This window comes from Delphinus delphis, chromosome 12 (assembly GCF_949987515.2).
Source record: "Delphinus delphis chromosome 12, mDelDel1.2, whole genome shotgun sequence".
In the NCBI taxonomy this organism is placed as follows: domain Eukaryota; kingdom Metazoa; phylum Chordata; class Mammalia; order Artiodactyla; family Delphinidae; genus Delphinus; species Delphinus delphis.
Window position 1 is genome coordinate 53,473,790 of NC_082694.2, and position 26,586 is coordinate 53,500,375.

The 26,586-nt window shown below is 38.8% G+C and overlaps 1 protein-coding gene across 2 annotated transcripts in view; it reads left to right on the top strand.

Moving 5' to 3' along the window:
• Positions 1 to 25,426, top strand: part of SRBD1 (S1 RNA binding domain 1) — a 231,216-nt gene extending 205,790 nt beyond the window's left edge. Inside the window, exons 20-21 of one of the 2 annotated variants that reach the window (XM_060026693.1) lie at positions 20,570 to 20,754; positions 24,052 to 25,426. In XM_060026693.1, the coding sequence (XP_059882676.1) occupies positions 20,570 to 20,754; positions 24,052 to 24,341 (475 nt within the window). In that variant the 3' untranslated portion in view covers positions 24,342 to 25,426. The remainder of the gene's footprint in view (positions 1 to 20,569; positions 20,755 to 24,051) is intronic. The other variant, XM_060026692.1, reaches the window with a different exon arrangement.
• Positions 25,427 to 26,586: the final 1,160 nt, after the last annotated feature.

Sequence of the window (26,586 nt, forward strand, 5' to 3'; positions counted from 1 at the left end):
CATTTCTTCTTGGTTGTCCATTTTATTGGTATATAGTTGTTTGTAGTAGTCTCTTATAATCCTTTGTGTTTCTGCAGTGTCAGTTGTGATTTCTCCTTTTTCATTTCTAATTTTATTGATTTGCATCCTGTCTCTTTTTTTCTTGATGGATCTGGCTAAGGGTTTATCAATTTTGTTTATCTTCTCAAAGAACCAGCTTGTAATTTTATTGTTCTTTGCTATTGTTTTCTTCATTTATTTCTGCTCTGATATTTATGGTTTCTTTCCTTCTACTTACTTTGGGTTTTCTTTGTTCTTCTTTCTCTAGTTGTTTTCAGTGTTGGGTTAGATTGTTTATTTGTGATTTTTCTTGTTTCTTGAGGTGAGATTGAATTGCTATAAAGTTCCCTGTTAGAACTGCTTTTGCTGCATCCCATAGGTTTTGGGTCATCGTGTTTTTGTTGTCATTTGTTTCTAGGTATTTTTTTATTTCTTCTTTGATTTCTTCAGGGATCTCTTGGGTATTTAGTAGCACATGTTTAGCCTCCATGTATTTGTGTTTTATACAAATTTTCTTCTGTAATTGATTTCCAGTCTCATAGCGTTGTGGTCAGAAAATATGCTTGATAAGAATTCAGTTTTCTTAAATTTTCCAAGGCTTGATTTGTGACCCAAGATGTGATCTATCCTGGAGAATGTTCCATGTGCACTTGAGAAGAAAGGGTATTCTGCCACTTTTCTGTGGAATGTTTTATAAATATCAATTAAATCTATCTGGTCTATTGTGTCATTTAAAGCTTGTGTTTCCTTATTTATTTTCTGTTTGGATGATCTATCCATTGGTGTAAGTGGCATGTTAAAAGTTCCCTACTATTACTGTGTTACTGTCAATTTCTCCTTTCATGGTTGTTGACATTTGCCTTATGTATTGAGGTGCTCCTGTGTTGGGTGCATAAACATTTATAATTGTTATATCTTCTTCTTGGATTGATCCTTTGATCATTATGTAGGATCCCTCCTTGTCTCTTGTAAGTCTTTATTTTTAAGTTTATTTTGTCTGATATGAGTATTGCTACTCCAACTTTCTTTTGATTTCCATTTGCATGGAATATCATTTTCCATCCCCTCACTTTCAGTCTGTATGTGTCCCTAGGTCTGAAGTGAGTCTTTTGTAGACAGCATATATATGGGTCTTGTTTTTGTATCTGTTCAGCCAGTCTCTGTCTTTTGGTTGGGGCATGTAATCCATTTACATTCAAGGTTATTATTGATATGTATGTTCCTATTACCATTTTCTTAATTGTTTCGGGTTTGTTTTTGTGGGTCTTTTTCTTCTCTTGCGTTTCCCGCCTAGACATGTTTCATTAGCGTTTGTTGTAAGGCTGGTTTGGTGGTGCTGAATTCTCTTAGCTTTTCCTTGTTTGAAAAGCTTTTGATTTCTCCCTTGCATCTGAATGAGATCCTTGCTGGATTGAGTAATCCTGGTTGTAGGTTTTTCTCTTTCATCACTTTAAGTATATCCTGCAACTCCCTTCTGGCCTGCAGAGTTTCTGCTGAAAAATCAGCGGATAACCTTATGGGGACTCCTTTGTATGTTATTTTTTGTTTTTCCCTTGAATTTAATTTTTGTTAGTTTGATTAATATGTGTCTTGGTTTGTTTTTCCTAGAGTTTATCCTGTATGGGACTCTGTGCTTCCTGGACTTGAGTGACTATTTTCTTTCCCATGTTAGGGAAGTTTTCAACTGTGATCTCTTCAGATATTTTCTCAGACCCTTTCTTTTTCTCTTCTTCTTCTGGGACCCCCATAATTCAAATGTGGTGCGTTGTTAGCATTGTCCCAGAGGTCTCTCAGACTGTCCTCAATTCTTTTCATCTTTGTTCTTTATTCTGCTCCTCGGCAGTTATTTCCACCATTTTGTTTTCCAGCTCACTTATTCATTCTTCTGCCTCAGTTATTCTGTTATTGATTCCTTCTAGTGTATTTTTCATTTCAGTTATTGTGTTGTTCATCTCTGTTGGTTTGTTCTTTAGTTCTTTAGATCTTTGTTAAACATTTTTTGTAGTTTCTCAATCCATGCTTCCATTCTGTTTCCAAGATTCTGGATCATCTTTACTCTCTGAATTCTTTTTCAGGTAGATTGCTTATTTCCTCTTCATTTATTTGGTCTTATAGGTTTTTACCTTGCTCCTTCATCTGTGATGTATTTTTTTTGCTGTCTCTTTTTTTTTGAGTGGGATTGTGTCCCTGTCTTAGTGGTTATTTGGCCTGAGGCTTCCAACACTGGAATTTGGTGGCTGTTGGGTAGAGCTGGGTCTTGGTGCTGAGATGAGGACCTCTGTTTGACCTCACTCCAGTTAATATTCCCTGGGATCTGAGGTTCTCTGTTAGTCCAGTGGTTCCAACACAGACCTCCCACCACAGGAGCTTTGGCCGGACCCCTGGCTCGTGAAGCAAGATCCTGCAAGCAGCATGCAGTGGCAGAAAAAAAAGAGAGAGAGAGAGAGAGAACAATAACAAAGTGAAAAATAAAATTAGACTAGGAAACTAACAGATATGTTAGAAAGAATATAAAAATAAAAACATAGGTGAATCAACAACCAGAAGGTACAACAGTACCACAATAGTAAAAAAGGAGGGAAAAGAGAAAAAAAAAAAGGCAAGGGGAAAGGCCATGGTTGTGGAGGGCAGGGCCTAAGCAAGGGCAAGGTTTGGGCTGTGGGTGGGGCCTATGCTTAGGGCCCACAGGGCTGGAAAAGGCCCTGGGGGCTGTGGGGGGTGGGGCTTAGGCTCAAGGAGCAGAAGGGGCCCAGGCGTGTCCCCCCACCCCTGGTCTCAGAGGGCGGGGGACCTCACCTGGGAGCCCACCAGGCTTCCTGGTTTCGAGTGGGCAGGGCATTCCTGCTCCTCCTCTCCTCTCCTGCTCCTCCAGTCCCTGAGGGCCCCTCCCACCTGCCTCTCCTGTTCTCCTGTTGACGTCCTTCCTATGCCCCCAGGACCAATGCGGCCAGGGGTTGGCGGCAGGGGGCCTTGGAGGGCAGGGGACCAGCCTGGGAACTCAGCAGGCTACCAGGGCCCTAGTGGGCGGGGCAAACACCCTCTGCTCCTCTCCCACTCCTCCTGGAGGGTCCCTCCTGCCTGCCTCTCCTGAACTCCCCTTGGCCTCCTTTGTATGCCCCCAAGACCAATGCGGCCAGGGAGGTGGGGGTGCCTTGGAGGACAGGGGACCAGCCTGGGAGCTCAGCAGGCTCCCCGGGCCCGAGTGGACTGGGCAGTCACCCTCAGCTCCTCTCCTGCTCCTCCAGAGGGTCCCTCCTGCTTACTTCTCCTGATCTCCCTGGCCTCAGGGGCGCTGATCCTGTCTGGCCTCCACTTCTCCTCCCCACTCTGTCCCCCACGTCCTACCGGTTCACTTGGGGATTCCTTCCGTCTCCTTGGGTGTAAGGGTCCCTCACCAGTGGCTGCCAGGTGTCCTAGTGGGGAGAAGATGCTAACTCGGCATCTTCTCACACCGCCATCTTGACTCTGCCCCCTAAAAACATATTCTGCATATTAGTCCTTTGTCAAATATATGTTCCACAAATATTTTGTCCCAGTCTGTGGCTTACATCTTTATTTTCTGATTAACGTCTTTTGATGTGCAGAAGTTTTTAATTTTGATGATGTCTAATTTATCTGTTTTTTTCTTTTATATGAAGTTACTGCTTTATTTGTCCTAAGAAACTTTTGCCTACCTCAAGTTATGAATCTTTCCTCAATGTTTTCTTCTTAAAGCTTGATGGTTTTAATTTTTTTTTTAATGTAAATTTATTTTATTTATTTATTTTGGGCTGCATTGGGTCTTCGTTGCTGTGCACGGGCCTCCAGTTGTGGCGCACAGGCTTCTCATTGCGGTGGCTTCTCCTACTGTGGAGCTCAGGCTCCAGGCACGTGGTCTTCAGTAGTTGTGGCTCGAGGGCTCTAGAGCACAGGCTCAGTAGTTGTGGCACCCGGGCCCAGCTGCTCCATGGCATGTGGGATCTTCCTGGACCAGGGCTCGAACCAGTGTCCTCTGCACTGGCAGGCAGATTCCTAACTACTGTGCCACCAGGGAAGCCCAAGCTTGATGGTTTTAACTTTCACATTTAAGTCAGTGATATATCTGCAGTTACATTTTGTGTATGATTTGAAGTAGGGGTCAAGGTTCATTTTCTTTCTTCATTATGAACATTTAGTTATTCCAGCACCAGTTTGAAAAATAATAGCAACAACACAACTTTTCTTTACCCATTGTTTTGTACCTTTGTTGAAAGTCAGATGACTGTGTAAGTGTAGGTCTATTTCTGGCTCTCTATTCTGTTTCACTGGTCTGTTTGTCAATACCACAGTATCTTTATTACTGTAGTTTTATGCTAAGTTTCTAAGTCAGGTAGCGTCAGTCCTCCAACTTTGTTTTTTTAATATTGCTCTGAATAGTCTAGATGATTTGATTTTCCTGTAAATTTTAGAATGAACTTGTCAATTTACATTAAAAAAAACAAAACCTGGTGGGATTATGATTGGGATTACATTGAGTCTAGGTGAATTTAGGAACAGTTGATGTTCTCATAATATTTCTTGAGTCTTTTCATCATGAACTTATTTTCTTTCTATTTATTTAGATCTTCTGTCATTTCTGTCAGCAATGTTTTTTAGTTTCTAGAGTAGAGGTCTTGCATGTATTTTATTAAATGTATTTTATTCTTTTCAGCACTATTGCAAATGGAATGTTTTTTAACTTGTTGCTAATTGTTTGCTGCTAATATGTAAAAACACAGTTGATTTTTTTATAGTAACCTTGTATCCCGTGGCCTTGCTAAATTCACTTACTAGTTCTTAGTGTGTGTTTGTATATTCTTTAAATTTCCCTATATAAACAATTATGTTATCAGCAAATAGATGAAAGCTTTACTACTTCTTTTTTAATCTTCATGCTTTTTATTTCTTTTTCTTGCCTATTACAATGGCCAGGACTTTCAGTACTATGTTGAATAAGAGTGGTGAGAATGGGCATCCTTGTCCCATTCTTAATCCTAGCACGTGGTTCTCCTTTTTTTAATATTAAATAAAATTGTGGTCTCATATTATAGTAATTGTATTTTTAGTGTTTGTTGTTTGAGAAGAGGCATATGTACACATGGATTTATAGACTTCTTGCAACAATTGACATCTCCATGGGCACTAAATTAGCATTTTGCTCTGTGCAAAGCCAGTGTCTTTTTTTAATTTTTGTTTGTTTCTATGATGTAGTTCTAATGTGGTTTATAAGTTTTTCTATTTGCTTTCTAATATAAGCACAAATTTTTTGTTTCTGCATATCCCTTTTTAAAAGACTAAATAATATTCCATCAAGTGATGGAACTGCAGTTTAGTAATAGTAGTACTAGTAGGGGTTCCTTATGATGGGTTCCTAGAAGTGGAATTACTCTGCCAAAGGGTTTGAAAGTTTATGTGGCTCTTAATATACATTGCCAAGTAACACACTGATTTGCAATGCCACCAGCAGTGTTGAAGCCTGAGAAATCTTGAGTTTCTCCTGTCAGACAGGACTTCTCTACCAGTTTTCACATGGGCTAGTTTCTGCATGTGGAGCATAAAAGCCCTACCAGTGACTGCACCCTTCGCTATGCTTCCTTTGGGAGTAGGCTTGTCTCTCACAAGCAGGGTACTTGAGGACTTTTTCATGGGAAATTTCTCTACATGAAGTTCAACTCCTGACCTTTAAAATCTGGAGACAGACTGGTAGTTTATCTAATTTTGCTTACCATCCCCGTTATCCACTTTGGAACTGCGATGGTCTTTTCTGGCTTTCAAGTATACTTAGTAAAGACATCACCCAACATATAGGTAGTTCAAACTTTCATATAGCGTTAAAAAAGTGTCTTCCCAGGGAAGAAAAGCCCACTATGGATGTGATTAGGTCATCACTGGTTTGACTTCAGTTCTGTAAAAGTAAGTTCCATTGCAGTAAATTTCATTTTTAGTTATATTAGAAAAGCAGTAGGAACATAAATAGCTTTAATGCTACCCTACCATGATGTCACTCCCAGAAATACAACAAAATGTGAAGCCATTAAGTCGTTTTACTTTTGTATGTATGATATTCTGTCTCACATTCATATTTTAGAAAACTGAGATCATGGTATTTTGTAACCTAAGTTAGTCGTTTAGTGGTTTTAAAAAGTCTACTTTTTTTTTGGACTACTTTTATTATTTATATTACTTAAAAGTTTTATTTACATGTAGGGATTCTCTATTAAATATTAAAGTGTTGTATGGGCTGAATTTTTTCTAGTTTATTTAATTTTATATCTGCTTATAATGCTATTATGTTTTTGAAATATGAATGTTTAATTTTTATGAAGTAAACCTACTATTCTTTTTCATGCTTTTATGCAAATTGATCTTCTCTTAAGATATCTGATTTCTAAGATCAATTCAGTGTTCCCCATATTTTTTTTCATGTTCTTTATGGTTTCATTTTTTATTCTGTGAATTTTATTGCTGATGATTTCATTCATCACTTCAAATGTACAAAGCACTGTGGTGGGGGGCCTGAAGAATATAAAAATGAATAGAGGTGATTTATGGTCCTAAGGAGCCTACCAAAATAGGGAGGATGAAACTTATTCACAAATAACCATAGTAAAGGTCAATAATTAGTAAGCGTCCTTTGCAAAGCACAAAGTTGTTCACAGGAGAAAGATCTCATTTCCAGATAGGAGTTTCTTGTAAGGTTTCTTGCAGGAGGTGACATTTGGGCTAGGTCTTCCAGCCAGTAGAAAGAGGAAAAAAGATGTTTGAAGGGTTGGAGACCAAAAAATATAGCTCAGGTCAGATTTGAGGATTAGTTAATAGTCCAATAAAAACAAACATTCATTGAGTATTTCCTCATTACCAGGCACTTTAGAAGCATCATTTTGTTTAAACCCCACAGCAATCTTAACGAGGTTAGTACTGTTAATATTCCCACTTCTTTAGGTATACAAAGTCTCCAATGGGTGAAGTAGATTGCCTAAGATAAGTCAGCTGGTGGAACCAAGATCTGAACCAGATCTATGACACTCCAAAGCCTGAGCTCACAATTAAAAAGCTAGTTTGGAGCCAGATTTAAATGTAATAGTAATGGTCTTTCAGATTTAAGGGAATCATACCCTTAAAGACAGTCTGTGTTCAGCACAGAAATGTAACAAGGCTTGTGTTTTGTGTGCTTCTAAAGGAAAAAAAAACCCAGAATATCTGTAATGTGCTAGCTTTGACTGTTATTCTCTATCATCACATGGCTGAAAGTAGACTCTCTCTTTCTTCTGGAGAAAACATTACCTCCTCCAATAAAGGAAACTTTGCCTATTTATTTTATTAAGGGATCTGTAAGAAATGGATTCTTCACATAGAGTATGTGGAATTTTATGCTGTTCTGCTGCAGGTATGATGTTTCCTGAGTATTGCACTGAAAAGAATTCCTTTCATTATGCTTTTTAGAATGAGACATGTACATTTCAAAATAAGCAGGTTGATAGTGACCACACTTGGTATCTTCTCATTTTAAAAGACAAGGAGGGTGAAGAGCAGGAGTAGCATACTCATCCTAGAATTGCACTCACCTCTGCCAGAAGGTGTTTTTAAGTAAGAGAGTAAGGGATAATTTGAGGTTTTTAGTAAATGTCCATTTAAAAACAGTAAGAAACTCCATATTATAGAAGATATAAGGGGAACATGGGATTAAGAAACCTACTCTTGCTACAGGTAGTTTTTATTTCAATAGTCCTTTGAACCCTTTCTGTTCTCAATCTCTTACTTGTTTCAGGATCTTCTCACATTTAGTTCATTACTTTACATTCCACGTCACTGAAAAAATTGAGAGCTACCTTCCTTATAATTGTCTCCATATCTTTATTCATTCTGTCCCACACTTCCCCAAGCTACCCTTCCATCACTTGATTCTGCTTCTCTTCCGATTCTCACGTCTCACTGGTTGTCGCTAAGGACACTTGACCTTGGCATTCTCTTGGTCTCTCTGAGTCATAGTTGCCTCACCTCTAAAAGTTGGTGTGGGGTAGTGTTAGAGTGACAGCCAAGTGAATAAGTTCTTTTAACTTTGTAAAATGTTATGACTGTCTCTTGTATCTTTAATGTCTCCATAATTATCCCTTTTGTTTTGCCCCACAGACATATTGTTGCTCTGGTCTCCCATTCTTCACTTCCTAAAAGCTAAAAGCAGCAACCACTTTTTATCTTACTTCCTCCTAGAACTTCTCTCTTAGTGCTCCTTTTTCTCATTGCCAGACTTCTCAGAATTATCTGCCTCTAATTTTTACTGTTTGCTTTCTCCCAGCCTTTATAGATTGGCTTCTATCCTTACCACTCTTCTGGAATTACTCTCTCAACTAATGACCTCCTGATTGTCAAAATCAGTGGCCTCTTTCTGTCCTTAAACCACTCACCCATTCTGCAACATTTGACACCAGCAACTTACTGATCTTCTTCCATGACTGTTTTCACATTCTGTCTTCTCTGACTTCTTTCTCTGGCCCTCTAAATGTAGATATTCTTCAAGTTTTTACCTTAGTCACCTTCTTCTTTTATTCTATATTTTCCCCTGAATGACTGCATCCACTCACATGACTATCTTTATCTCTCACCCCTCCACTGCTAATTCCAATCCTATATTTCAATATCTCTAGTCCAGGCCTTTCTCCTAAGCTCTAGCTCTCCTTTTCCATTTACCTGTGAGAGATTTTCTCATGAATATCTTAGCAGCTCCAACTCAATATATCTAAAACTAAAACTTGTATCCTCCTTTCTCCCTCCCTTTATAACTCCCTCTTTTCCTCCCACTAATCCTCCTCACCGGCCCCATATATAAACAAGACAGGGCTTCCCTGGTGGCGCAGTGGTTGAGAGTCTGCCTGCTGATGCAGGGGACACGGGTTCATGCCCCGGTCTGGGAAGATCCCACATGCCGTGGAGCTGCTGGGCCCGTGAGCCATGGCCGCTGAGCCTGCGCGTCCGGAGCCTGTGCTCCGCAACGGGAGAGGCCACAACAGTGAGAGGCCCGCGTACTGCAAAAAAAAAAAAAAAAAAAACAAGACAGACAAACAAAAAGGCTTGGTCTTCCTCTCTTATCCCATGATGAATAGTTAATGGCACTACTGTCTTTCCATTAATCAAGGCTGGAGTTAACAGATTGTTCATTCATTCATTCATTAAACACATACCTTCTGAGTGAGTACCTGCTGTATTCCAGGTACTGTTCTGCAATCTTGGAGTACATTCAAAGATCCCAGCTCTCAAGGAGACAGATAGTATACAACCAGCATAATAAATAAATTGTATAGTTGATAAAGGTGATAAGATCAGTGGGAAAAAGAGAGCAGAGTAATGGGGATCAGGGTTACCAGGGTTATGGATAAGGGCTTGCCAATTTAAGTAGGGTGGTCAGGGTAGACCTCATTGACAAGGCGACATTTGAGCAAAGTCTTGATGGAAGTAAAGGAGTTAGCTGTGCAGATATCTGGGGGAAGAGTGTTCCAGGAAGAGGGACCAGACAGTGTAAAGGCCCTAATGTGGGAGCAGGCCTGGCCTGATCAAGGAATAGCAAGGAAGCCAGTGAGGCTAATGCAGAGTGAGCAAGGGAGAGAAAAATAGGAGATCAGGTGAAAAGGGCATTGGGAGGCTATTACAGGGACTTGGCCTTAATTCTGAGCCAGAATCAGGAGCCACAGCAAGGTTTTATGCTGAAGAGTGACATGCTCTGACTTACATGTTAAAAGGATCCTGTTGTTTGCTGTATTAGGGGGACTATAAGGAGTGGTGGTAGAAACAGGGAGACAAGTTAGACTAAGTGCAATAATCCAGGTGAAAGATGTTGGTGACTGAGACTAAAATGATAAAAGAGTTGGTAAGAAGTTACCAGATTCTAGGTATATTTTTAAAGAAGAGTCAATATGATTTGCTGACAGATTGAATGAAGGGTATGAAAGACAGTAATTGTGGATATGAATGACAAAAATTATGTGAATGCCAGAGACACTGGAGGATGAAGTGGAAACTCGTTGTAAAGGAGGGCAATGGGGGAAGAGAGGAGTTAAAGAACTAAACTTTGATCACCACTCCCCAGTGGTGTCTTCTAGTCTCATGGCTTTAGGACACAGACTGATATGACATTATTTGTTTAATGAAAGAATAAATGATAGAAATAAAGAATGAAAGATGACTACATAGGAGAAGACTGAGGAAACAGAACTACTTAGCAATTGACAATTTTGTTTTTATTATAAATTTATTTTTTAAATTTTATTTATTTTTGACTGCGTCGAGTCTTTGTTGCTGTGTGCGGGCTTTCTCTAGTTGCGGCGAGTGGAACTACTCTTCGTTGTGGTGTGCGGACTTCTCATTGTGGTGGCTTCTCTTGTTGCAGAGCATGGGCTCTAGGCGCACAGGCTTCAGTAGTTGTGGCACGCGGGCTCATTAGTTGTGACTCGCGGGCTCTAGAGCCCAGACTCAGTAGTTGTGGCACACGGGCTTTGTTGCTCTGCGGCATGTGGGATCTTTCCGGACCCGTGTCCCCTGCATTGGTGGATTCTTAACCACTGCGCCACCAGGGAAGCCCAGGAATTGACAGTTTTAATAGAGCAAAGTGAAGTGTCTAGCTTTATTCCAATTTAAAAAAATTTTTTATGTAGTCTAAACTGGCTGAGGTCAATGCAGTTGTGTAAGCAAAACTGTTGATAGAACCTCTGGATCATCCTTTCTGCCATTGTGTTGAGTAAGTGCTTCTTTGAGAATCTTTTGTGGATTGAAGGGATTTTAGGACCTCCCCAAGTTAAATCCCAAGCCTCCACAGAGTATTGTGTCCAGAGCCTGGGCTTTCCTAGATTTTACAGACTAGAAGACAGAGACAGACCATGACAGAGGATTATTTCCCATTTTCTACCGTCCTCCAGAAATTGCCACAGTGTCTCCATGTGTGAGTGATTTCATCGTGCTGGCTCTGCGGGCCCTGAGTGAAATCGCCAGCAGCCTGGGGGGTGGGGGGGGGTTGCCACCCCCCACGCCTCCTCTGGTTTTGTCCTGCCATTCTGGTAGATCAAGAGAGCCAAAGGCAAGTGTCCGATTTCCCCTTTTGCTTGAACGAGGTACCAGGAGGTAGTGCTTTGTGCTGCAGATTATGCTGATTGGTACGTGTCACAGTGAGACCTGGCACTCTCCCAAAGAATCTGCTGCATTAAGAATTTGATTCACTCCAGATAGTTAAGCTTGAAAGTTGTTATGTTCTTGATTTAACTTGAGAAATGCCAGGAAATTTAATGTTAAATTTTTACTCGGCACTCATTTTGATAAAGCTTTAGCTAGTATTTAATTGTTATTTCTATTTTGGCCATCAGGGAAAATTTTTTAAAGGTTAGTTTCTAGAAGTGGTTAACAGCCTGTGTAGCAGGAATATGACATGCAGCACCAAAATGATGGACTAGGTAAGTTGTCTTTCGAGGGATGATTTATATCAGTATCTGCACTATTCTAATAGTAATGTGATATTTCCTTTATTACTGAGGATATACCTATTTCTGACCCTTAGATCAATGTGGAAAAGTATGTTTTCAGAGAGTAAATAACCATTAACTTAAAATTCAGGTCTGGAACAGGAGTAATCATATAACCTCACAAAATATTTTCCTGGGGACAGGAGCTCTTCTGTACAAAAGCCAAGCACTGTTTATTCTTAATTTATGGAAAAAACTTGTGTCTGGTTTTTAAGACCAGAAGTTGCTCAAACAGTACAAACTTCCAATTATAAGATGGATAAGTTCTAGAGATCTAATGTACAGCAGGGTGATTATAGTTAATAATATTCTATTATATACTTGAAAGTTGCTAAGAGAGTAGATCTTAAATGTTTCACCCCCCAAAAAAGAAATGGTAATTATGTGACCCGATGCGGGTATTAAGCTAATGCTGTGGTGGTAATCATTTTGCAGTTGTTAAGTGTATCAGATCAACAGGTTGTACACCTTAAACTTATACAATGTTATGTGTCAGTTACATCTCAATGAAGCTGGTGGGGAGAAAACCCACAAAAGTAGAGTTAACCCAACAAGGATTCTGTGTTTAGATAAATGAATACATGGATCCCAACTGGTGCTTCTGGGCTAAAAGCAGTTGGGGGCCAAGGGGGTGGAGAGTCCCTTCGGAGGTCCTGCCTTGCTCTCTGCCATGGAGCTAACATAGTCAAACCAGACAGTGACTGGTGGCCCATACTGAAGACCTTTAATGACTGAGCAGATCTCAATCTCTGTTTCTTTCCCATTCCTGTTCAAGGATTGAGCACCTCTGAACTCTTTTTTTTTAGCATTGCTTTCAGAGGTTTTATCACATTCTTCCCAAGTTTAGCTTTCTGCCCAGCAAGAAGAGAAGCCTTCGAGCTAATAAGCAGCTGTAATACAGGGAGTTGAGGTTGTTTTTGTTTTAAAAAAACAAAACAAAATGGCAGAAGTAGAGCATTGGTATTCATAGTTTTGACTGTGAGCAACTCAGAAGGCCCATGACTTGTGGTGCTTTGCAATTTTTCGGAGGGGTAAGTCAGTCTAATGAGTATGTCTAGCACACCTCCCACATCTAAAATTCACTGCAGCTTTATTCTGCATTCACGTGCCAACTAACTTCTACAATGATAAAAACATGTTTCTCTGTGGGAAACTTTCCTGAAAAGAAACCCAGCTACAAATACTGTAAAATAAATGAAGATTTGATAAACAGACCTAAAAAGTTACTTGCAAATTTGAAAGATCTTAAATTTTTCTGGACTTGCCTCACAAGAGTTGGCAGCATTCGGACATGAAAATTAAGGCAGAATCTTTTCTGGCTTTTGATAAGTGATGTCTTAGGATGTGTATCAGTTAGTTACTGCACATTAACTTCTTCTATGGAACTATGATTAGACAATATTAGATTGCCTTTTCATAAAGAGACATAGCATCATAAAAGAGAGACCAAACCTAAAGATGATAAAAGGACAGATTACTGAAAGTGATTTTTGGTGTTTGTTTTTTTCTTGTTAATACTATAGTTAAAAACCCAAACAGCTTACTATAATTCCCAGGAAGTAACATTCATCGTATTTTTGAAAGTGCTTTCACAAAAGAAAAAAATGATGAAAGAGATTCTACCCATTTGAGAATCAGATGACCAGGATGTGGGATACTTAGGAACTGATTGTCATATCTGATGTCTTACACACTGTTCTAACACACGCTGCATGAAGTTTTGGGCAAGGCTAGTAGAGGTAAATAGGAGGTTTAAGAATCTGAGCTGGTGCCTAACTTCCCACAGCTCACTGTAGAGGCAGTACAGTGCCAGACTGCTGAGGGTTCAGATCATGCCTATTTGATCTGGGAAAGTTATTCAGCCTCCCTCTACCTCATTTCCTTATCTGTTAAATGAGGATAATAATAGTACCTATCTCATGGGATGGCATGAATTAATATACATAGAATTCTTAGCACCTGGGACGGAGTAAACTATTGTTATTGCTATAGTCATTGCTGTTATTTTTGTCGTGATTGAGAAGGGGCTGTCAAGCTGACTCATAAAAGAAAAGGGGGGGGGTTGATTTACAGCTGTTAGTTTCCGAGGGAAAAAAATGTTTTACCATGTGAGCCAGATATAATTAAATTATAATATAATTTAACATTGTTCATTAATGTTAACACTGGGTCCTAGAATTGAAGAAAACACTGTTTTCTCACCTGAGTATCTGGAGTAGCCTTGTAGTACCCAGTGGAACAGAAGTGAGAGGGAGTTGCCGACCAGCCATAAAGTTGTGCTTGCTTCAGTCTCTTCCAGTCTCCAAAGTATTTGCCCTTCTCCTTCTCTTCTCTTCTTCAGGTTTAGATCACTCAGTCTGGAGCCTGAAACTCAGTAGGGTATTGATTTAGTCTCCCATTATCTCCCTTCTCCCCTTCCTGTCCCCACTCTAGCTATGGATTTTAATCTTAGCCTGTCTTCTGACTCTCTGTGTGACCATAAGCAAATCCCTTTGACCTCAATTGCCCACTCTTTAAATGGAATAAAAATGGCTCTGCGCATTCAGAGGACAACTGGGGAGATTTATGGAAATGCATTTTCAAATTTCTTAAAAGGAGGATTCCTTGACAGGATGGAATTCATAGTAAAAAGGCTGTTTCCCAAGGAAGAAAGTTCTTTATTACAGTACATGGGCTTTATCACCTAGTAGTGCCAGAGCTGTTTAATTTTAGCTCTGCTATCACTAGCCTGTATGTTTTTGAATACTACTTTTTTATTTGCCCTCCTCTTTCAAATATTCACAGGCACTAATCCACGTTATGGCTTTACAGACAGTAAATTAAATTACATGAATTCTGAACAGTGTTTTTGAGCTGTAGAGAGTCCGCAGCCTTTGAAACCACTAACTTAATTTTGTATAACTCTTATTCGGTAACTCAAAAAGAGCCAAACTTTTTCCTTTTGAATTTGGTTTAAAAAATAATAATAAATTGCTCCCAGGCAGTGGTCCTGGGTGCCAGATTTTATCTGGGATCTAAATCTTCTGTCTACATTGAAAATCTGCCAGAGTTAAGAGGTAAGCAATGCTAATGAAGATGTGATATATGACTTTTACCTTAGCTACAACCTTGTGGTCTCAGCTATGTGACTTTGGGCAGGTCACTTAATCTATCTGAGTTTAGATTTCCTTATCTGCAAATTTATATCCACAATAAATTGTTGAGAGAATTAAATGAACTTTAAATCTTTATTGAGCACTTTCAAAATATCTATTTGTCTGCATATAAAATCCTACCTCTAAAAGAGCAGATATAAGTGGAAGATTATTCCAATAGACTGTCAGTACTTAAATTAGAATAAGTTCATTCAAGGCAAAAGCTCTGTTACCATCTTTCATAGAGTCTTCTTCCACAGTAAATGAATACTTAGCTGAACACTTTTCTAAATTATTTTTAATTCACTTCAGCATTTTGTCACATTCCTTTGAAGAGCCTTGATTTTAGCAAATCTTTATCATTTGAGGGTGTTGTGTGTGTCTGTGTGTATAAGTATGAGCATGTTTAAAACAACCCAGACTCAATGGAAAGAGGATGATCACACTGAGTAATTGGGTTGTTTGGGGGTTTTCTGTGTTTTTTTAATGGGGATTATTGTTTTAACAAGTGTAATAAAACTGATTTTCCTTTGTCACTTGTAAATTTATTTCTAAGATAAGATTTTAGAAATCTTTAGAGCAGTAATCACAATATTTCAATACATGACGCTTTCCCATTTTTATATACTCATACTCATTTGGATGTGTGTGTGTGTGTGTATATATACACACACATACACACACATTTGGTTTTTTAAATTATATCTTGAATTATATCATAATATGTCATACCTAGTAAGTGGTTCTGAAATAGGAAAAGCTACGTACAAATCAATGCTGCTTATTCTTTGTGGCATTGGTTATTATTTCACTGATCTTAGATATTTTTTTTGATGTAAGTATATAAGCAATTTTTTTTGATGTAAGTATATAAGCAATGTCAAAGATCATCCTAAATCTCACACTTTTAGAGGATATCACATTTTAACTGGCTTTTTTTTTTTTTTACGAAGTCAATTCCTTGTACTAAATTGCTAAAATAAAATAAAACAGCTTTCTAAGAATATGTTTGTTCTCCTACATACAATTAATGCAATGTGCATCGAGGATCCAGTTTCTGTGCACGTATCAATATAACAGACTTTTGAAAAAGGAAGAAACATTTACTAAGTTCTTCAAAGTTAGAAGCAGGTAAAGTCTGATGCTTATAAACCAAGTCTTTTGGAAGACAAACTGCATTCCTTAATCTATGGCAGCTTCTCCTTTTTGGTTCTTCTTGTTTTTTTCTGCTGCTCATAGATCCAAGAGTGTGTTCAGATGCAGGAGGTGCTCCAAAGACACTCCAGATGTTTCCAAGCAATGACACTGAAAGTGCCCCCCTGCCACCCAGATAGCTGCATACCATTTAAAACTATACTTTCAGATCAAAGTCTATAAAGGCTTTCAGAACAACCTTGTTAACCCTTTCTGAAAGGGTTACATTTTTTAAAAGTTTATGTGCAGTATATAAGTTATCAAAAGCTATTAAGTTCTTATGAAAAATCACTTGCTATAACTTTCCATGGCTGATGATACACTAGCAAAAGCCATTTCAGTATCACCTTCACTAGGTACCTACTAGCTTCTAATTCAGCACAGTCGGTTGGTTGTTCTGTGGGCCTCTCTGTAAATGCACTCTACTTGAATTTACTATTACTTGTGGATTTTGCACCAGCAAAGATTTTTAGGGATTCTGGCCCAGTTCAGTTTCTCGGTTTAACAAAGAGGTTAGAAATTGGAAAAGATTCTTTGATGTTGATGAAAGTGCAGTTCACACTGCCACCCCTTTGATTTGACTGCTGAAACAGCAGATGTGGTAAAGCCACACTCCTTGAAGTGAAACTAAAGTGTGCTGCTACACGCTCACCTGGGTGAATTTCAGCTCCTGGTAGATAGTGTAAAGGGGTAGCAGGTTTCCCTCCTTAGGCACGTTGGAATTTATATTTAGTCTTTATTATTAAAAGCAGTAAATTTTTAAATATATATAGAATCTGTGGTTTTCGGTATAACAAATTATTGCCGAACTTTTGTGTCCCACCTCTTCCTCTATAATCAGTTAAGAAGGCCAGGTTAGCTCTTAGAGTGTAAGCTCTCTGTTAAATCATTGACTGCCATCTGCCTGTATTGCAAATAATGACCTGCTTTATCTGTAACTACTTTTTCTAAAATGACTGTGCTCTTGCATTTATTGGTTTATTGATGTGATTACTTTAAGACAGTAAAAACTAATGGATAAAAATAAAGTGTAAAAGTCTCTTTTAAAAGTGTCCTGAGCGGATAGACAACTAGAAGTACTTTGCCCTTGCCACATGGTTCTTTGCAGAGTCTTAAATCCGGTGTGTTTAGCCCACAAAGCACATGTTAATATTAAGTTGTTTTTAAAGTGATGGAGTTGGATCACCACGGTTCTTCTGTGCTCTGTGGGGTATCATGTTGCTTTAGTGTAATGAGTCCTGGGCTCCTAAATTTTTTTCTCCATGCTGGAAATGATTACATAAAACTGAATGGCTATATCTGAAGTCTTATGAATCTTGAGAATTTCTTATTCTTCAGGAAAAATATTACAAAGACTTTTCTTATTTTTTGAGGGGGAAAACTAGCATTTGTAACAAGTTTCTGTTAAAAATATCAGCGATTTTAGGTTATATAGCATTCTGTTTGAAAAACAAGCAGTCTTTCTGCTGCAAGGTCTGTATTTTAACTTTGTGCAGATGTGTGCTGAAAGAACATGATGTGCTTATTTGTTGCATTTATGCTACTTTCTTACTTTAAGTAAGATGGATGAAATTACATATTAAATAAAAACAGCAGGTCTGACAGCAGTCCTTAGCAAACTGAAAGCCTTCCAGAGACAGTGGAGAAAATGAGACTATGATTTTAATAACGCATGGACTTTTGAGAGAATTGTCTACTTAAACGCATATATATAATAATTTCTCTGTGGGATTTATCAGTGTTAACTGTCTAATGTTTAAAACTAATCTGCCATTAAATTGTGTTGGTGAAATGTTACCCAAAGTATTGTTTTATATCTTAACCAAATATAGCACTTTAATTTTGATGTAACTGCAGTTATAAACAGACACACACTGATATGTATAGCATGAAACTCCAGTTGGTGAAAAGAGCTGTGTGGCCTTGGGCAAGTTATTTAACCTCCCTAAACCTCAATTTTCCCTTTCTGTATGATGTGATACCTACCTTTCAGGATTATTGTCAGGATTAAATGAGAACATCTATCAAGCACTGTTTTTTCAGAATATATTTTTCAGAACATGTTCACATACATTCTTACGTTCACATAAAGTACAGTGTGTTTTTATATGGTACTTTTGAGCCAGAAAGTACTTTGTATTGTGTATTTCTTATTATACTCAATTATAAAATGAAACTGTGTATTGGACATTACTTATTACACTCGATTCTAGAGTAAGAATTGAGAATAATGTAGAATAAATTATTCTTACGTTATTTAAAGAACACATGTTTATTGAGTGGCTACTGAGCAAGAAACATTGTTTCCTATCATTTACAGTTGAATATATTTGAAATCCAATAATGGAGAGCTCAAACTCAAGCTATTCCCAGTTCATTTTATAGTCCCTCTCCCCTTTTTTTCCTGTTTTCCTTTTTCTGCAACCCTGTTGTAACTTTAAGAAAGTTTTCAAAATAAAAAAGCATCTGACTTTGTTTCATAGTCATTTAAAAATGGGGTTGATCAATACTGAAGCATTAGCTAGGAGCACAATTTGGTGCTTTTTTATTGATTTCAGTTACCATTGCCCTCAGGCTTGTGTGTGTGAGGATGAAAATAATATATGAAATATGCACCCAGGTTAAACAAACCAATATTCTTTGTACATCTGTAACCACTATAAACAGAATTCTTTATATGGAAGTTACTTTAGGAGCAGTTAGTTACACACACACACACACACACAACCTTAAGACTCCAAGTAACCTCCTGAGCCAGTGTTTTTGTTATTGAGACCAAGACTTGTACATTACTTTGGGAAGTTTCTGCCTTTTAGTTACTTTTATTAGTTATAAAATGCTATTCAAGGTTATTATAGATTTTCAACTCATGAATATACTTTTTTTGGCATTTTATCAGTTGATTGTAAGCCAGAATCTTCGGGATTTGAAAGATGTTCTGCTAAATAGCCAGTTGCAGACCAGTCAAGCCAAGAGGGTAAATAGCAGGGAAGTCTGCTCAGCAGGGCCTGTTTTATTTAGAAAGTTGTGCAAGGAAGTTGGCTGTGGGCAGAGGTTGTCCTGTGTCGTCTGCCCCATCAGTCAGTTGTAGCAGCTGTTCCCTGTCACTAGGGCCCTTACGTGCTACTGCTCACCCATCAGCACTAACAGATACCGCTGCCTCTCCGTGGGCCAGGGAAGCCATGGACGCACAGAGACAAAGTGTGTATCTCACTGGCCATCAGTTGGGATGGAAGCTCATTTAAAAAAAGGGAGCCCAAGCGACAACTCTCTGGTCTTTCATTAAACCCTTAACCAAAATATATTCAAGAAAATAAGTTGGATTTTGGTGAATCTGTTTCTGACTAAAAATACAGCTTTGGAAAGGTAGGAGGAACCTCTTTGTTCGAACCCAAAGAGATGCCCCTGGCTAAATGAGAGTTGAGAGAGCTTTCTCCACCAGATAACAGATTATCACTACCGGATTATCACTGAAGAGGTCTTTTCTAGTTGAAGACAACAATGTAAGAAAAGACTGAAAATCATAAGCATTCCTTTTGTGATCATGCAGCAACCTGACAAATGGGATACCTCCCAATTCTGATCATAGACAAGCCTCCGTTTCCTTTTCCCCTGTTTGTATTCCAGAGACATCATTAGAGGAAAGGATTTGAGGGCATTAGCATCACTATCTGTCTGATTACTGTGCTGACATTTTTTAAGAGCCATTAATCATAGGGAATGGAACTTGCTGTAGAAAAATACCCAGCCAAGGAATATCAAGAAAGTAAGCTACAGCCTAATATTCAGATGAGATTGAAGGGAAATTCAGCTTAACCCTATAATTGTTTTTTTCTTAATTAACTTATTACTGAACTCCAAAGCTAAGTAATTGAGAGGCAGCTGTACAAGCAAGGGAAATGGTAAACATAGCAAAGGGAAATGGAGAAAGACAAATGTTTTTATTTTATAAATATTGCAGCTATATAATATGTAAAGAATATAAAGTAATGTCCATCTTAAGATTATACAATTGAGGTCTTGCTTGCAATGCTTCCATTTTGGAAGAAAGTTACTTTTTCTTTTTGATAATCCCCTCATATTTTTTCTGTTGACTCTGAATGCTTAATGTACTTGATATTATTTAGTCCATGTGAGGCTTGACTGTTGATGGAATTTGAGAATTATTAGGTTGAGCGTATGCTTGCACAGGTAACACTGTCATCATGGGTACACAGAAGTCAAGAGCGATGATCTGGCATATGAATAGAGTGAGTTATTTGTCAAAAGCTGGCAGTGCTTGTTGGATGTTTTGCCAGATTTTGATAGCATCAATTTATTGTTTGCCTAATAGATAATTTAAATACAAATAAGTTTTCCTAACTGAAATTTTGGGAAACATGAAGCAAATACAGGTATCCTTATTTAGAAAATATATATGACACTAAACTCTAATGAACATTGCACTGTAAGACGTTTCTGGTGCTGATTCTGAGCAGGTGCTTCACTGGAAAATAGCACAAAAACGTAAAGTTATCCCCTCCCTTTTTTTCCCCCAAGACACATCATCTGTTATGGCATGGGACACATAGTAGATTTTCAATAAAGACCAATTGATTGATTGATATATGGATCTGAGATGAATAAGGAGTGACCTGTATAAGGAGATTGGAAAATAAGTAATGTTATTAATAAGTGTTGGGGTTTTTTTTTCCTCTGCAGGTTTTTGTCATTTGTTGGAGGGACACTGTGTGAGATTGGCAAGCCTGAAATGCAACAAAAAATAAATTCATTCCTTGAAAAAGAAGGAATAGAGAAAACTGCAGAAAGATTGCAAACAACAGTACACACCTTACAGGTCATCATAGATGGTCTCAGCCAGCCTGAGAGCTTTGACTTTCGAACAGGTAAACAATTGAACTTGAATAACAGCACCTTTCACTTGCATAGCTCACAATAATCCTAAGCCGTTGGATTCTCCATTCCCATTCTATCCATGAGAAAACTAAAGCGTAGTGACCTGCCTTCAAAGTCATTGCAGCTGGTTAGTATCCAAAGCCGAAGCTAAAAGCCAGGTCTCCAGAACCCTTGTCCCAGGCTTATTTCCCATCACACTAGACTAAGTGCATCATGCAGGTGCTGGCATGTGCATGGAGGCATGTATTCTTCATGATCCTTTTGTAAACTGTTTTTACCTCATAAGAGAAGTCCAAGGTAAAGCATTCGATTCACAAACTAAAGTGAATCTTCTCCCTAAATTACAGCCTTCCAAGTTCCTGGATTCTATGTCAATGAACACATTTAACAAATAAGATACTATCTCTCTGTTTATTCTCCTTCTAACTAAAAGTCTCTCGGCTTTCAGCACAGGTAGATGGTGAGGGAAGTATAACAGCCATAGTTGTTGAGAGCAATGACCCGGTGAGAAGGAATTAAGGTTTCAAATGACCTACTTCCCAAGGAAATTTGAATAGGAAGCCCTTAGATTTAAATGAGTCTGTGCTTGTCTCACACCAGTTTTATGATACCATGTTAGGGCTTGGCTCTTTGCATTCTGGGTTGGGCTGTGTTGAGGTGGTTTCTTTGAAAAGGTTTAAGGGAATTTGTGCTAACCCAGCAAGCTCAATGCACCATTCCCTCAACTGTTGTGTAAGTTTGAAATTACTTTTAAGGTTGGAGAAAAATAAAATGAAACATACAGGAAGACCTGTGCCAGAAATGCAGGAGTAGAAGCTTCTGTGTGGTCCATCCAAAGTGAATATTTCAGTAGACAAATCCATCTCCCTTTGCAGGTATTCTTATGTGTGAATTCCACCTAGGTGTTATCTATCAGGAATACTAAGTGAGCAGTAGTTTTCAAGCACGGTGGGATTTGAGGGTGCTATGCCTAGAACCACTACATTAGAGGGTTGGCAAATATGCTCTGTACTGGCTTTTCTTGTCCATCTTATTTTTCGGTCTTGGTGTTGATTGCTCCATTATCCCAGTTACACTGTAGACTCAGAGCAAAGATCAATACTCAAATTATATAGTTCAGCTAAACAACCAACAGCTAAGTTGGTCCTTACCTGGTTGAGCAGAAACAGATGCACCTGGGCTCTCAACTGAGCTTACCAGTTACTGCAGTGTTTATCATTGTGACAAGTGAAATTTCAAATAAATCTCTTTGAAACAAACTTTTGCCCTAGAGTAAGTCACAGTTTCCTAGATGCCTGAGAACTTTCGTTTTAATACTAAAAACATCCCCAGGAAGGAAAGCAGACAGTCTTACTTTTGAAGAGGCAGATAGTATTTTGGATGTTTCTGTATTACAGTAGTTATGCTACATCTCTTTTCTTTTCTCCATTTTCTCAAAATTATTTCCTTCCTTGCCTCATTCTTTCTTCATACTCATCCTGTCTTCTGTTTTCCCAGTGACATAATCAATTCTATTTTGTTAACACTCTGGTTGCTAGTTTCCATAATTGGCTTCATCAGAGGCATCCAGGTGACAAAGGACTGAATATGTAGCCTTGGCAATCAAAGTGTTAAAGTTTGCCTGGTACATGGAGGATTTCTGATTTCTCAGTGACCCAGGCTGTCTTCAGAAACATGTTAAGTAGTTCTTGACTCTGATTTTCCATGCGAAATTAAACTAAGCAGCTGATCAGGAACCCTTGGGGAATCTGTAGCAGCTGGACCTCTGTAAGAAAGAAGGGGGAAAAAAGTTTCTAAGCATAAAAACAATGCCTATGGGGCCTCAGAGACCATCCTACCTCTGACCCTGATCAACAACTTTGTTTCACTTTGCTTTGACACAGTCCTTGCCCAGTGTAATGGCACATTTAGTGGGTTTTTTGTTTTTGGAATTCACTGCTGCAGCATCAGGTGGAATTCTACACAATCAATTCCAATGTTAACATATTGCTTTTTTATGAAAAAAAATGAGATTTCAGGTTTAAAGAGGGTTTTTGTTTTGTTTTAAAGGCAAAAGGTGAATTTTTTAAAAACGTTGATTTCAATATGGTTGGGCTGCGGGAGGGGAACCAAGAGGTGACCAGTTGTTAATACAAATGTAAAGGATAGCTTCAACAAGTAATCAGGATAAAGGCAACAGCTGTGGAGGAAAAGGAAATGGAATGGGCGGAGGGGAAAATGAGGTCTTAGTAAAAGGAGATTGGAGCATAGAATGTGTTCTTTGTTACTAGAGTCAACATTCAGTAATCCTAGGAAAGGGGGCCAAGGGGAGCATGGGTAAATGGGTAAACGGAATCCACAGATAATCCAAAAGCCCCATTTAAATTGTGAGTTGTAACCTTCTCCACCGTAAAACATTTGTTGTTGTTTTTGTTTTGTTTTAACTAAAGCCATAATGATTCCTTGGCAGGCTTTGTGCCTACCTTTGGGTGTGTAGAGAAATGTACTGGAGTGAGCAAGGGAAGAGGGCTGTAAGGAACTTGAGAGCAGAGGTCTATGCTTCATCTTTGTCTCTCAAGCACCCAGCGGAGTGCCTGGCCAGGAGGTAATAATAGGGGTTAATAAATGTTGTATGAATTGAATTGAAAGAGGGGAAAGGAGATGAGGAGCTGATCTGGGTTTCTGAGCAATAGATAATCAAGAATCCATAAATGTTGATTGGATAAATATATTCAAAGTGGATAGGAATTGATCCTTGAGTTCAAAATTTATGGGGAGAAGTGAGAAGACCATTTAAATTTCATCCACATTTGACTAAACATTTATGTATGTTCTACCCCCTTTAAACAGTTTGAGAATTCAGGTACTGGGGGAAAAGCTCCCAATCTTCTATCTCCGAGGGTCTTATTTTCTCAGTGTTTGTGACTTAGCCTTGCATATTCATTGAACAAATATACTTTCTCATCACCTCCTCATAGAGAAGAAAATAAGACTCTCTAATCTAAAATTTTAGTCCTTATGTATAGTGCTAATGTTTACATGCTAGCAAGATAGAATTTGAGGCGAAGGAAGTATCTGAGTAAATTTTCTTGAATTGTTTCTGCTTGGCACATGCTGTTTCTCCAACTAGGATGCCTCTTCTCTGAAGGCAGCCCTGTATCTTCAGCTCCTTTTACGTCCCCCCTCAATGCTTAATACTGGCCTGGGCACACAATCGACACATAGTCCATACTTACTCACTAATCTACGTTGTGTCTAACAGTGCTTTATTATTTACACAAACTGTCTTTTTTCCCCTTTCCTTGTAGATTTTGATAAACCTGATTTCAAGAGAAGCATAGTCTGCTTGGAAGACCTGCAGGTTGGGACAGTTCTTACAGGCAAAGTCGAGAATGCCACCCTATTTGGAATTTTTGTGGATATAGGAGTGGGGAGATCAGGGCTGATTCCCATACGAAATGTAACAGAAGCAAAACTTTCTAAGACGAAGAAGAGAAGGAGTCTTGGGCTGGGCCCTGGAGAAAGAGTGGAAGTCCGAGTACTCAACATTGACATTCCCCGATCTCGGATTACTCTGGACCTCATTCGGGTGTTGTGAGTGTGCCACTGGTGGCCAAACACTGATTTTTATTCCCTCATTTCTACAGTTTGGCAAGAATAAGTCAGATGTTTGTGAGCTCTAGATAGCAGATGAGAGAGAATTCACTTAATATCAGAAGTATTTTCCAGACACTTTCCTTATGATTCCTTCTGGATAAATAGAGAGCTAACGGTTTGATTTCTTTTCCCCTTAAAAAAAGCAACTAATAGACATCTTTATTTGGCTTTATGTAGTAATGATTTTCTGACCAAAATTTTATTTTTTATAACTCATCTTTGACTCCTTTTGCATTTTGTATAATAGATTGTTTCATTTCTACTTGCCAACATGCCTTGCTGGATTTGTATGGAACTATCTTCTTGATTTAAATTGTACAGTGTTTCTTGACAGTAGGGCTGGCAGTACTTAATCCTCTCTTTTTATAGATTTTTTTTAAAAATCAGGCCTTTTGGACTTGACTCATGATTTTCCTTTGCCAGACAAACCAGAGATATCCCAATAAAACAGATCCTGATGTGTTTGTAACCATCAAGTGAATAGCTCGAACTATTTCTCAGAAGGATATACGTATTGATCCCTACAATAAAATTTTGTGGCTAGTGATCTTGTTTTTGCTATGTTGATTCAGTGAATGATCTAAGAGTCAATCTTGATTAACGAAGATGTGGCACATATTCATACAAGTTTCATATAAGCCAACTAACTGTGCCTTTGGGGAAAAGGGAAGCCTCTATTAATTTGAAGAGTGACTTTCTGTTTGACTTATCACAGAAAGGCATATTCTTTCTTAAGCATTAAGATCAAACTCCAGATGGGGATAGAAATGGCCCGCCTAAAGATTCAATACAGATCAGGTGTGAAGGGGCAAGAAAAACAAGTAGATGAAGCCAGTCCTCTTAACTCTGTTTTTATTCAGTGGAGATGGTAAATATTAGCCTGACCATACAGGGTAAAAATGATTTAAACGGAGACCACACTGGACGGGTATCTTGTCCATTCTGGCTGCTGTGGTTCATTTCCCTGGTGGAGTCATTTGCATGACTGAATGAGTGCCTGGTTTTCTTCATGTGTAGTGAGTGGATGGTTGGCTAAGGAGGGTGACCAATCCTGCTTGTTTGCCTGGGACAGTCAGTCCTGGTAAATGCTCATTGTCCTGGCATAATTTTTAACAGTGCCACTTTTTATTTCCAAAGTGCCCCATTTTGGATAATAAATCGTATGATCACCTTAATAGTCACAGTCCCTTACAAAGTGGTAAATCGGACTGTGTTTATTGACAGTTCTGACTGGTGGTTTATTTTTCTTGAAATATGCAGCCTTCCAACCAGTATACATAGATATTTTTAATAAGTGGGTTCCTTAAAAGTTGTATAACTCAACTCCTGTTTGCCTGATGATTTCATTTCTGAAATGCTTTTTCTCTCTTACTGGTCTTCAACTGACAATGGATCTTAATGTTGTAACTTTAAGTTGATCTTCCCATTCACTCCTCCCAGTTCCTAGTTTGTAGATCAGTGACGAGTGATATGCACCTGAAGAGTTTTATTCTAAAGCATGCAATGTAATTTCAAGCAAATGCCTTTTTTTTTAAATTGAGGTATAGGGGCTTCCCTGGTGGCGCAGTCGTTGAGAGTCCGCCTGCCGATGCAGGGGACGTGGGTTCGTGCCCCGGTCCGGGAAGATCCCACATGCCGCGGAGTGGCTGGGACCGTGAGCCATGACCGCTGAGCCTGCGCGTCCAGAGCCTGTGCTCCGCAATGGGAGAGGCCACAACAGTGAGACGGCCGCGTACCACCAAAAAAAAAAAAAAAATTGAGGTATAATTGGCATATGACATTATATTATTTTCAGGTATTCAGCATAATGACCTGATATTTGTATATATTGCAAAATGATCACCACAAGGAGTCTGGTTAACATCCATCACCGTACGTAGTCAAACAAATGCTTTGGGGGAAAAGGCCTTCTTCCTGGGCACTTTGAATACAGGAACAGAGCAGTCGACAGTATGAAGCAGCTCTGTTGACCTGGTAGCTAAGCCCTTGGGGACACAAGGAGGACTTGATATTGCACTGGGTTGCATGATTTGTCCTGTTCAGCCCAAACATGGTGGTGCTCTATAAGGTGTAGGCTGGGTGAAGAGAGGCACATCTCATTTATCTCGTAACCGCAGAATGTAGCATGGTGCTTGGTGGTCAGTATGTCCAACTAGTTCTAGTCCCTATTCTACCAATAATCTACA